The 12,214-nt window shown below is 43.6% G+C and overlaps 1 protein-coding gene across 2 annotated transcripts in view; it reads left to right on the top strand.

The window, feature by feature from the left end:
- Positions 1 to 12,214, top strand: part of MYO18B (myosin XVIIIB) — a 397,224-nt gene that overhangs the window by 328,051 nt on the left and 56,959 nt on the right. The window contains exon 43 of one of the 2 annotated variants that reach the window (XM_054239730.2): positions 929 to 8,443. The exons of the other annotated variant lie outside the window; for it this stretch is intronic. Within the exon in view, the coding sequence (XP_054095705.2) occupies positions 929 to 935 (7 nt within the window). The 3' untranslated portion in view covers positions 936 to 8,443. Of the gene's footprint in view, positions 1 to 928; positions 8,444 to 12,214 lie in introns of those variants that run through there. 2 annotated transcript variants of the gene reach the window in all.

The following is a 12,214-nucleotide window of genomic DNA, read 5'->3' on the forward strand; positions in this document are numbered from 1 at the left end:
CAGAAATCTGGGCTTCCTGAGCTTTCTTCTGGAAACCTTGTGCCCTGCACTCAAGAACAAGTGATTAAAAAAAAAAAAAGATAGAAAGAGAAAATAAAAACAAAATTAGGAGCAAAAAAAAACCAACAATAGGAGAGAGTAAAAGACTGGATTACTAGACAGCAGGCACCTAATGAGGCAAGCACTTTGGATGTCAAACTGAACACCGCACACTGCTGGAGGAACTAATCCTATGCCTGAGATGAGCTCATTCTGCTTGCTTAGGAAAAGCAAAGCAAAAGCATTAATCTTTTTCCTGATTGATAGCAGACTTGGATTAATAAAAAAGTGCCTATGCATGTATTTCTTGCGATAAAATATTTATTGCAGAATGTTAAAGGAAGATTGATTGACCAGATGAATCAATAGTATTCCAGGTTGCTGAAGCTTTAAGTTCTGTCCTCCAACAAAAATAAATGTATCCAAGGAGTATTCAAATTGTTGAAATCCTCAGCTGTCACTGGTCGAACTCTTGTAAGTACTCAGACTGATCTATATAAAGCCAAAACAGGAACCCACCAAAGAACTCAGCTTCTCAACCACTTTCGTTTCATCGGACAAAATATCCATGAATTATACGTGCCCGATGGAAATATAATGAAAATCTTATCCAACAATTTCAATTTGCAGAAGAAAAGATTGGAAGCTAGAGAGGGTTGATGGCCTGCTCAAGGGCAAGCAAGCCTTAACTAGAACCCAGGTATCCTCACTCCTGGTCCTGTCTACCTTCCACAAAGGAGACCTGTTGGTTTATTTGATGGTTTCAAGTTCTTCATTGAAATTAACCATGGTATGGCATCATGTGACCTCCCATCAATCTGAGCCACAGGAATCTAACCTGATCAATTAATTTCTGCCTCATTTTATTCTGTTCTCTTCCTTCTCATAGGAAGTAACGTTTCTGTCAACAACGTCAGCTCCTTCTCAGCTCTTCGTTTCCTGCAGTTCCTGTCTTGCCCGACCCCTGCAGAGTGGAAGAAGGTGATGGATGGGTAGAGAAAGGGGAGATGGACAGCTGCCAGGGAAGAATCTGTGATTCGGGAGCCTTTTGGTGACATGCACCGTCAAAGGACTAGGACAGAATGGCTTTTTCAAACAGCATAAATAGAAAACCAGTGGGCCCGAGCGCTCGCTGCTACATAATGAACGTGCCTGCCTTTTGCTAGCAACATTTTAAATCAGTAATTGGCCCGACAGGGGACGTGAACTGTTCACTGAGTCACAGAATAGGACAGAAAATCTCAGAATGGCTTCACCTCCCATCAGGAAAGCCGCCTGTGTGCCAAGCCCTGTAGAGATGCATTTCTGGCATTTGGAGGAGTGCAGACATTCAAAATAAGAAAGGGCTTCAGAGGACAACCGTCCCCAAGGTCCCCGGTCTTTTCCACATCAGAAGACTCTTTGATATGTTCCCCTCTTTCCCTAGGGCCCCTTGTTCTAAAGGATACAGTCGGCAAACTAAACTGCTCTGATCATCTAAAAAAAAAAAAGGATGTTTCCCACAGAATAACCACAGATCTATATAACGGATGATCACTTAGTTAATATGATGCCTCTAAAAGATAAGCGGCCTGTCTCATCTAAAATAATCATAATGTCAATAATAATATGATTTTATTGGGTGCTTGCTAAAGCTCAGATGAGGGATTTACAATGCTTATCCTACTTCATCCTTACGAGACTATCATAAAGTTGTCTTTATTTCAGAGTTCAGGAAACAGAAGCATGGAGTCCTGTAACTTACTCAACTAGGATCAAAACCCAGGTTTATCTGACCGCAAAGTCAGTCTTTTTTTTTGTGATTTAGCTTCCAAAGTACATTGCCTATACTTAACCACTCCATGCTACAGTTTTTCTATTAGTCTTTTTGAAATATTGACACTCATTTTGGGGAATGTCCATCAACTTCTTCACAAGCTTCTGCAAGATTGGAGGCTCTAGGGGTTAAGTGTTGTTGTTTTCCTTTAATAGTTAAAGAATGGAGACCCACAGAGGGCTGGAAACTTGCTCAGTATCGACCTAGCTAATTAGCAGCAACACTAATTTTAAATGCTAGCTTTAAAAATTCTGGGTTCTGAGATCTTTATGTCACTCTCAATTTGAGGAAGTAATAGTTGAATACCTACCAGAGGGAGAGCAGATAAATAGCAAGCATGTCATCCCCCTCATGACCAATAGCCATGGCAGACATTACTAATAGATCATGAAACTCTTTCCTGCTGAATCTGGATGTGGCTCTATGCAGGCACTCCCAATCAATTAGAATTGGCAAATGAGACAAATCTTGTTCACTACTGGCACCATATGCAACACTGTTCAAGGTCCTCAAGATGATGTAAAACAAGCACGAAATGAGGGTCTGCTTTCAAAAATGCTATCACTTTCAGAAAATTATTTCAGTCCAAAGTAATTTCTTTCGAAGTACTAGGGCAGACCAACTTCTAATGCCAGTGATTTTTGGAGACAGGCAATATCATGAGTAGATTGATAACCTGTTCATAAAGTCAAGATCAACCAGGACGAGCGTAGGGATAGGGACCATCTTGAGGAGATGGGATGTGAGAATGTGAGTGGGAGAAGGTGGTTGCTGGAGGGTCAGTCAATAGGGGAAGGCATTAACTCAAGAGAAATGTGTGAGTGCATGAAGCGGAGAGTGGGGGTGGAAATGTAATCTGACAAGGAGGGACACTGAAATCGATAGCTCAGAGAGAATGCAGTATCCATTGTGCTCCAGGAACAGCAATAGTTTGCATGTTTATCTCCTCAAACTTCATGTTGAAATTTGATCCCCAGAACTGAAGGTGGGGCCCAATGGGAGGTATTAGGGTCAAAGAGAAAGATTCCCCATGAATGGCTTTGAGCTGTCCTCATAGTAATGAGTGCAATTCTCACTCAATTACTTCTTGCAAGAGCTGGTTGTTAAAAAAAGGCCTGGCATCCCCCCCACTTTTCCTCTCTCATCATGGGATCTCTGCACACACACTCTCCTTTGTCTTCCACCGTTAGTGGAAGCAACTTGAGGCTCTCACCAGATGCAGATACTGGCGCCATGTTTCTTGTACAGCCTGCAGAACCGTGAGCCAAATAATCCTCTTTTCTTTATAATTACACAGCCTCAGGAATTCCTTCATACAACGCTAAGTGGACTAAGACATGGACGAAGCTGAGATTTAAGGGTGGATGGAGCAGGTGAAAAATATTCATTGTGGCATATCAACACTTCCAATCAAGATAGCTCTTCTCTTTGCCTCTTCACCTTTTTTAAAGAAGTGACCGTGGTAAAAGAAAGAGTTATAGAATTGGGAGAAAGTGATAATATAATATAGACCCTTCCAAAACCTTTGGGACATTTTCCCCCTCTGAAATAGACTTGGACAAGGACATTTTCTGACTCCCAGAAGTGGTGAATGCCACGTGATCAGCAAATTCTGTCAAGACTCTCCCAGCCAAACAAGTCTATGTCATCTTGCTTGTTACTTTACCTCTTTAAAGGCAATGACTACTGAGACGATGGATCTCAGAAACATTAGCAAAGGGAGTCGAAAGAACAAAGGGAAGAGGATCCAAATGTGGAGTGAAGAAGAAGGAGATGGTGTGAGTTACTAAGTACAGAACAGCCCAACTCCATGGTGGGAAAGAAAGAAACTATGCAAATGCCAGGATAAGCATTTCCACTTTGGAATTCTAGGAAATGAGAGTTTTCTGGAGAAGTTTTTCATCAAGGAAGAAATTCTATCTCATGAATGTGTCAAGATTTAGAACCAAGCCCCTTTCACAGGCAAGGGAAGCTCAGGTGCGCGTTGACTGTGCCCTGAGTTTGGGAAAGAGGACAGTGTCTTCCTGGGCTAAGCAGCTGTCTGCACCACTTTGAATCAATTTCCACTTGAACATGTGGCCACTGCCTTCCAAACTCCATCTTCGAACCCCAAGAATGCATCATACAGAATTAGTCTCACAATTCCACAGACAAAACTAGCTTCTGCGATGAGATATCAGCCCTTGACTGGCGGTTAATTACGTACAATTCAAAATAAACCCCCTGTTGTTCAAATCACCCTTGCCTCTGGAGCTCTTGGAAGAAGAAATTGCATGCCATCCTGGGTAAGGTTGGAGAAGGTGTCTGGGTCTAGGCTGCAACATTTGGCACATCTTAAAGACACACGTAAGAACAACACGGTAGATTGTTGTGAGAGCTGAGGACAGACTTTGCAAATCAGAATTCTGGGGGAAATGATTTTAAGCATAAAAATGTTTTTTTAATGATTATTCTATCAGCCTTGTGATCGGTGCAGGACTTTGTTCCTGTTGAAAGAAGTAAAGCCTTGGTACATCCCCAGCATCCTTTAGTGAGCTCTCTAGGGCAGGGATCAGGGAACCGCAGCCTGTCAGCCACGTTCTACTCACTCCTTGTTTCACCAGAACACATCATTTGTTTACATATGTTCTATGGCTGCTTTGAACTACAACGGAAGATGTGAGTAGCTGCAGTGGAGACCAAATAGCCTGAATGGCTCACGGAGCCTAAATTATTTACTACCTGGCTCTTTATAGGAAAAAGTTTGCCAATCCTTGATTTGGGGAAACATCAGGGAAACCACCTAACCCTGTGTTTTGAAGCTGGGTTCTGCTGGTCCATGACCTTCTGATCTTTCCTCTGCTCTGGGAAGGAAATTTGCAGTGTAGGAAATTGCAAAGGAGCTGTCTCCCATAAGTGTGTTTGAGGCTCCTCGGCCAACTGTCTTCTGTCTGGAATCGGCAATGGCAGATACTGACAGTAGACTAAAGAAGGAAAAGATTAAACACACACACATGTATACACGTATACACACACACATTTACATATACACACAAACAGCACAAACACACCCACCCACACATTTATACATATGTACCTTATACACACACAAATATGCACACAGATACACACATGCATGCATATACATCTACATACATATCCACAAAAACATGCACACATTTATACATATACACATACACATATGCACGTATACACACGTACACATACACACAAGCATATATACCTATACACAATAGACACATAACAGACACATGCCCACAGTTTTACATATACACATATACACACATACATTCACATGCATGCACACACTCATGTATGCACACATGAACACATACCACATATATACACATATACATACACACACATGCACGTGCACACACACGTGCGCACACACACACACCAGTCAGCATCTCCAGTGGCAACCGTCAACCTTCTGTGGCTGCAGTTACTGTTGCCTGGCCCCCTGTGGTGCCAGCTTTTGCTGAGGGATTCCAGATCCTGAATTCTTCCTAACAGGAGGTGGTAGGAACTTCCTGCCATACCACTCTCTGTGATATCCCAAGGTTGCTAGTAAACTCCTCAGCCCTTCCATCCCTGTATAACCAGTTCCTTTTGTCAGATTCCTGCTTTTAAATCCATAGATTTGTTTCTGTTCTCTTGATTGGGTCCTGACAGCTCCAGGTCCTGACCCTGAATCCTGGCCACAGCGTGATAGTCCTGTTAGGGTCAGCTTTCTGTTTTCCACTTTGATGCGGCTGTTGGAGTTTTGCTTTGAATATTGGGTGGCTGTGTTCTTTCAAATTGTTGGAGCAGCTTCATGAGCTAAGGAGTCCTTGCTAGAATCATGGCTTCTCCACCCTCACCAGATGAATATCCATCTCCAACTTCCAGTATCTCTCTCCTGCCCACAGTGAGATGGGACTCCAAGGAGGTGGCACTATAACAGCTCTCAGCTCCTGCGCTCCTACCACCAGGAAAAGTCATTCTTATGATGCTCTTTGCTTGTTTCTGCACTGCTCACACTCCCAACACCCTCCGCCCAACTCCAGCCTCTTAGCCACGTAGATAATAACCCTGACCTCACTCCTACTGCAGATTGTTCGGTTTTGATGCTCTCAACATGTGAATCTTAGCCCTTTCTAGCCCATCATTTTTCCATGATTTAAAAATTGATCCTGGAAAAAAAAAATCAGTGATCAAAACATTTTAGAAAATGCTGGGTTAAACAAATTAAAAGAGGTCTCTTCAATACAGGACTTCTCAGAGCCTTCAAAATAAGAGGCAACCAGGATGGCAGTGTTTTCAAAGCTAGTTTGAGCCTGGAACTTTTCATATCTGTGTGTGAACCATCTCATGGGACTTGGGATCCATGAAACATTATTTGATATGATGAATGCTTGTTGTTTCTGTCTGTCCAGCTTCCATCTTTCTCTTACCCCCTTCTTCTGGTGACAGGATAACTCTCTTGAATCAGAGACCTTTTCCTTCTGGTATCAGTGGGACTGACCTTTCCACCATCATCTTCAAAAACAGAATTGTCACATCATCTAGTCGTGTCCACAGTGGTTGACTGAGGTCGGGAAGTTATCTAAACTGGGACAACCAGAGTCCTTAGGGAGATTTCCTAACAACCATTTCAGGTTTCAGGAAGCACTTGTTCTTTCTTTCACTGGGGCTGTTGAGTTCCTAGAATATTAGTGGGCCAGGGGTCTAATGGCTATGAGGTATGGAGAAACTATTGGAATAGAAACCAAGCCAAGAGCGATAACAGAATTGACAGCTAGAGAGAAAGCAGAACCCTGACAGTATTTCCTAAGCCCCTGGACCCAGTCAAGCCTGAAACTGGTTCCATTCCTCTGACTCCTTAATTACATGAGCTAAGAAATCCTACCCCTCCATTTTTATTTTACTACTGTTAATAATTTTATTCTTGCTGAAGGTAGTTTGAATTCACCTTTTCGTCTCTCACAAATAAAACATGCCTGGCTAATAGATGGAGAAAACACAGCCTCTTCTGGCTCGAAGTACATGCCATGCTGCCTTGGGTCAGAATCCCCCTGCTGGCTTTGAATCCTTACAACACAATCCCCAAGGTCAGGCCCTGTGCTTGGTGTTCCGTCCCAGCCACTTGAGGTCCCCTGAAGAGAGAAGGCCGTATAGAGGTCAGGGCTTGAATGGGAGAAGACAGAGGGAGTGAGACAAGACCACCAGGAGCCTCCATCCATGAATAATCTTTCCAAAGCCAGGTCTCAGTCTCCACATTCTGGGTCTTGGCTTTGTGTGCACCCACTAGGTGGGACTTCAGGGCATGGTCACCCAGCCCTGTGCCACTTCTTAAATTATGCCATGATTCTCCATGTGCCCTGAATTTCCATCTTCTCTGCTGTTATACCATTCCAACACCAAAGATCATTGATTCCAACCCTGGAATGATGTACTTGGTGCAACTAGAAAACAACATATGTTGACTTGAATGATATTCAGATTAATAAATGAGAGACTCCAAGGCCTTGCAGCTGAGAAGCAGCTTTAATTTGGAAATTACTCACGTGGAATGGCAGCAGTGCCAAGAATACAGGTGTAAACAAGTGGCAGAAATGAGAAGAACCTGATGCGTGAAGAGAACAATGAAAATATTACCTCGTATGCTAAACAGCCCTCAACATTGGGAAAAAGCTTCCACAATCTTGCTGATGCTGAAACCACCTCTGAGCAGATGAAGATGATCAGCCCCCTTTTGCGAAGGAGATCATCAAAGTGGCCAAGAATATACAAAGTGACCCAAAGTGCCCAATGTCAGGTAGGCAGAGGGGGCAGTCAGGGCTTGAATGTGAGATGCCTGACACAGATCCAGGTCTCTTTGCAAGTCGGATAGGGATGGTTAGCTGGTTTCCATCTCCGATCAACATGAAACTGACTCTATTTCCCATTTTTCAGCCATCCCAAAGGCTCCACCCCAAAATCCAAAGTTTGCCTCAACACTAAACACCATTTTGATAGAATGTCTACGTTTTCCTTCAACCATTAGCCTTCCCAGTTGCCACGTGGGAAAACTGCGTCTATAGATTCCAGCTCAAACAATAAAGGGTTAAGGGATAAAAAATAGTATGATAGCAATTAAAGCTCTTCTTTTTCCTGATCACTTATTTCTTGATTTGGTAGCTAAAAGCCTATTATGGCATCTTAAGACATCAAAGAGTGGTTTCTGTGGGGGGAAGGAGGCAATCCTTTAAAATATGGTGGACATAAGTAGATCTTCTCTCTGTTTGCAAACCCAACCAACTCCATTAAGATGAACTAACTGTCCCTAATAAGGACAGCAGCCATCGGTTAAACAATTAACATATCTTTAGAGTCCTTCTCCCCAAATCATCCATAAGCTCCAGGAAAAAACATGTGCCTGCCTTGTTCCTTATTCTGTATGTTCAGCTATATTATTCTAGATGCTTCAAGAAAAACATGTGCCTGCCTTGTTCCTTATTCCGTATGTTCAGCTATATTATTCTAGATGCTTCAAGAAAAACATGCGCCTGCCTTGTTCCTTATTCCGTATGTTCAGCTATATTATTCTAGATGCTTCAAGAAAAACATGTGCCTGTCTTGTTCCTTATTCCGTATGTTCAGCTATATTATTCTACATGCTTCAAGAAAAACATGCGCCTGCCTTGTTCCTTATTCCGTATGTTCAGCTATATTATTCTAGATGCTTCAAGAAAAACATGCGCCTGCCTTGTTCCTTATTCCGTATGTTCAGCTATATTATTCTAGATGCTTCAAGAAAAACATGCGCCTGCCTTGTTCCTTATTTCGTATGTTCAGCTGTATTATTCTACATGCTTCAAGAAAAACATGCGCCTGCCATGTTCCTTATTCCGTATGTTCAGCTGTATTATTCTACATGCTTCAAGAAAAACATGTGCCTGTCTTGTTCCTTATTCTATATGCTCAGTAGGAGCAGAGCACAGAGCATGAAGTAAGTGCTTAGATCAGAAAATAATTCAGCGATTGAATGAATTAACCATTGAGATGAGACGATCGAGTCAGCATAAGCATAACTTTTTTTGTTTGCTGATCCTAGGGAAACATTACCTTCTAAAATGTATAGCCAGTAATAGCTTTGTACTAAGTCTACTATTATTCAACAAAGCAGCTATTGATCACCTACTATGTGTCAGGGGTGCCTTAGATTGAGAGCCACTTCATACGCTTTTTTGGGAAATGCACAGACACTCAAACATATAAACATATCTACACAAATGTACACGTGTACACGCACATATCCACAGACATATACATATGCCATATAGTTTTAAAGTCTTGGCTTGATTCTCTACTAGTCAAGCTATGCCTGGGTTTAACCTGTGCCTGCCTATTCCCTTCCACAGCTGTAAGGGCTTGATCTTCACTCACAGTTACTCCTCGGTACGAAGGACTGTGCTTGCCTACAGATTGGGCCATAGTTAAGCATCTGCTGCACCCGTGCTTTGGAGCGGACTTTGGGTATTTGTCTGCACTGGCCCATAATCTGATCTTCCACTTGGGCCTCTGCTTTGTCCTCTGTTCCCTCAGCCCTCGCCTGTGCCCTGGTTTTTCTCAGACACTTTGGCTTGGATCTCAGGCTTGGAGATGTCTGAGCCCTGTCTTGGTCTTCTTGGGCCTGGACCCCAGCCCGAAATGGACTCCCCTGATGCCGCCTTCTCTGATCTCTTCAATGCTCTGCCCTTGGGACACTTTGGAATCCCACAGATCGTGCTTGCTAGAACTTGAGCTGACTCCATGAGTGGCCAACTTTTTCCTACCAACTTGAACCCACTTCAGGCACCACCCTGTGGAATGCCTTTTCCAGGTGGTGGGATTAGCTCTGTTTCTTCTGTCTGCCCCACCCTACTGTAAGCAAATGGACAAGGTCCTGTGGGGAGGCATGGCTGTTGCCCATCTATCTGCTTTGAATAAATGTGCATGAGGCTTCTTTAGTTGTAAACTCTTAGAACAGGGTTCTAAGCCTTATTGACATTTTGGGCTGGACAATTCTTTGTGGTGGGAGTTGTCCCGTACATTCTCAGATGCTTTGCAGCATCCGTAGCCTCTGTGTACTAGATATGAGTAGCATCCCTAAGTTGGGACAACCAAAAATGTCTCCAGACTTTGCTAAGATCCTTTTGGGGGTAAATTGTCTCCAGTTAAGAATACTGCCTGGCTGGATGCAGTGGCTCACGCCTGTAATCCCAGCACTTTGGGAAGCCGAGGCGGGTGGATCAGGAGATCAGGAGATGGAGACCATCCTAGCTAACATGGTGAAACCCTGTCTCTACTAAAAATACAAAAACATTAGCTGGATGTGGTGGCATGGGCCTGTAGTCCCAGCTACTCAGGAGGCTGAGGCAGGAGAATCGCTTGAACCTGGGAGGTGAAGGTTGCAGTGAGCCAAGATTGCGCCACTGTACTCCAGCCTGGGAGACAGAGCGTGACTCCGTCTCAAAAAAAAAAAAAAAAAAATGCAACCACTGCCTTAGAAATTCTGGTTGGTTTCCTCTCCTCTGAGTAGAAAACATGTTGTTATTCCCATATCTCACTCCATGGTAGAAAGGGCCTGTGAGTCACATGATCCAGGGACAATAACTATCCTGCAAAATTGCTATGGAAAGTAACACTGTTGGAGTGGGCATCTGTGGCTAATGTCTGTCATGCCGTTCTCCGTACGGCACCTTTGATTTTCCTTTGGGGAACTACCTCCTCTCCAATCACAGCCTGTGGAATCTGGGTGCAGTCCATCCTCCTAGCCACAGAGATCGGTTGAGGCATGAGCAATGACTGAAGTTGGTCTAGTGAGAGTCAGCCCTGAGACTTTTGCTGAACTCTTGGGATAAGAAAATTCTTTTGCCTACTAGGGATTTTAGCTGGGAGGGAGCAAACCTAGAGCTGTTTGTGGTCAATTCAGCCATCTTACACCTCAACTTCTGCAAAGTGTAAGTGATAAAAAGAGCATGTGGGATAGCAAAGCAAACTGATGGTGACTGTGAACATCTGGATATAACCATACCTAAAGCTCATGCACTGTTGCACATGGCAGCCGGTCTATCCTTCCTTTGCTTAAACTGTTTTGAGTTGGGTTTCTGTCCTTTTCAACCAAAAGAGCGGTGATGAATATATCCAGGCTGCATAGCACCCAGCATTGTGCTAAAACATAACAGTGACAATATAAAGGAAATATTGTTACTCATTATTTAGTTGCTAACTATCTGTGCACCTCGCATGTGCCAAATGTAATGCTGGCTGTGAAGTGATGAGAATAGCCATAACATACTAGAAGGCTCGGGTTGCAGTCCTGGCCTCATCACCTACATGTGATCTTGGCTAAGTTACTAATCCTATCTGAGCATGTTCCTCTTATCTGTAAGAAGATAGAATTGATCCTGGTCAACATGGTGAAACCCCAACTCTACTAAAAATACAAAAAATTAGCTGGGCATGGTAGTGCGTGCCTGTAATCCCAGCTACTCAGGAGGCTGAGGCAGGAGAATTGCCTGAACCCAGGAGGCAGAGGTTGCGGTAAGCCGAGATCGCGCCATTGCACTCCAGCCGGCGTAACAAGAGTGAAACTCCATCTCAAAAAAAAAAAAAAAGAAAAGAAAAGAAGATAGAATTGAAATAGATCAGACATTGCAGATCGATGGTCAGGGGATATATGCACCTTCTTTTGGTGTTTCATTTCACCTGCACAGTATTTTACAATACATAAAATGTCATAAGAAAATTCAGATGTCCAACTTCTTTAGGAAAATTGGGAGGTCAGCAACACTGAGCCCTTATTACATGACAAGGACAAACTGGGTTTAGAAGGGACATATATTCTCTGAGCCACCCGAGTCCCCACCTCTTCTCCTTATTTCATGCTGCCCTGCCTCACTCAGCCCTCGACCTGCTGACCGCAAAAGCATTTGAGTTTGTGTTTTCAAGCCCGTGTTCTTTCACCTCTAGTATTTTCTGAGAAGGCAGAACACACCCTTCACGAACAGGAGACCAAAAGGCAAGAGGGTCAAAGGAGAGAGAGTGAACCCAAGAGGGGACACAGCCACCCAGGAAAGCAATCTCTTAGTCCAACCTCTGCAGGGCCACTAGCAGGTTCCCAGGCTTCAGACAGTGCAGCAGTCGGGGGTAGAGACAAGCAAGCCGAGATTGTCTTTGCTTTTCAGCCAGACAAAGAAAATCCCTCTCTGCGTAAAGCCTCCTCCTCAGACTTTGATGTCTCTCTTCCCAGCAGAGGCGCCACTTCAGACAAGAGAGGCAGGCAGGGGCAGAGAACTGAGAACAAAGCGGCGTTTCCTGGGCTGCTAATTATTCTCCTTCTGTGTAAATAAT

Source organism: Callithrix jacchus, chromosome 1 (genome assembly GCF_049354715.1).
Source record: "Callithrix jacchus isolate 240 chromosome 1, calJac240_pri, whole genome shotgun sequence".
NCBI classification, from domain to species: domain Eukaryota; kingdom Metazoa; phylum Chordata; class Mammalia; order Primates; family Cebidae; genus Callithrix; species Callithrix jacchus.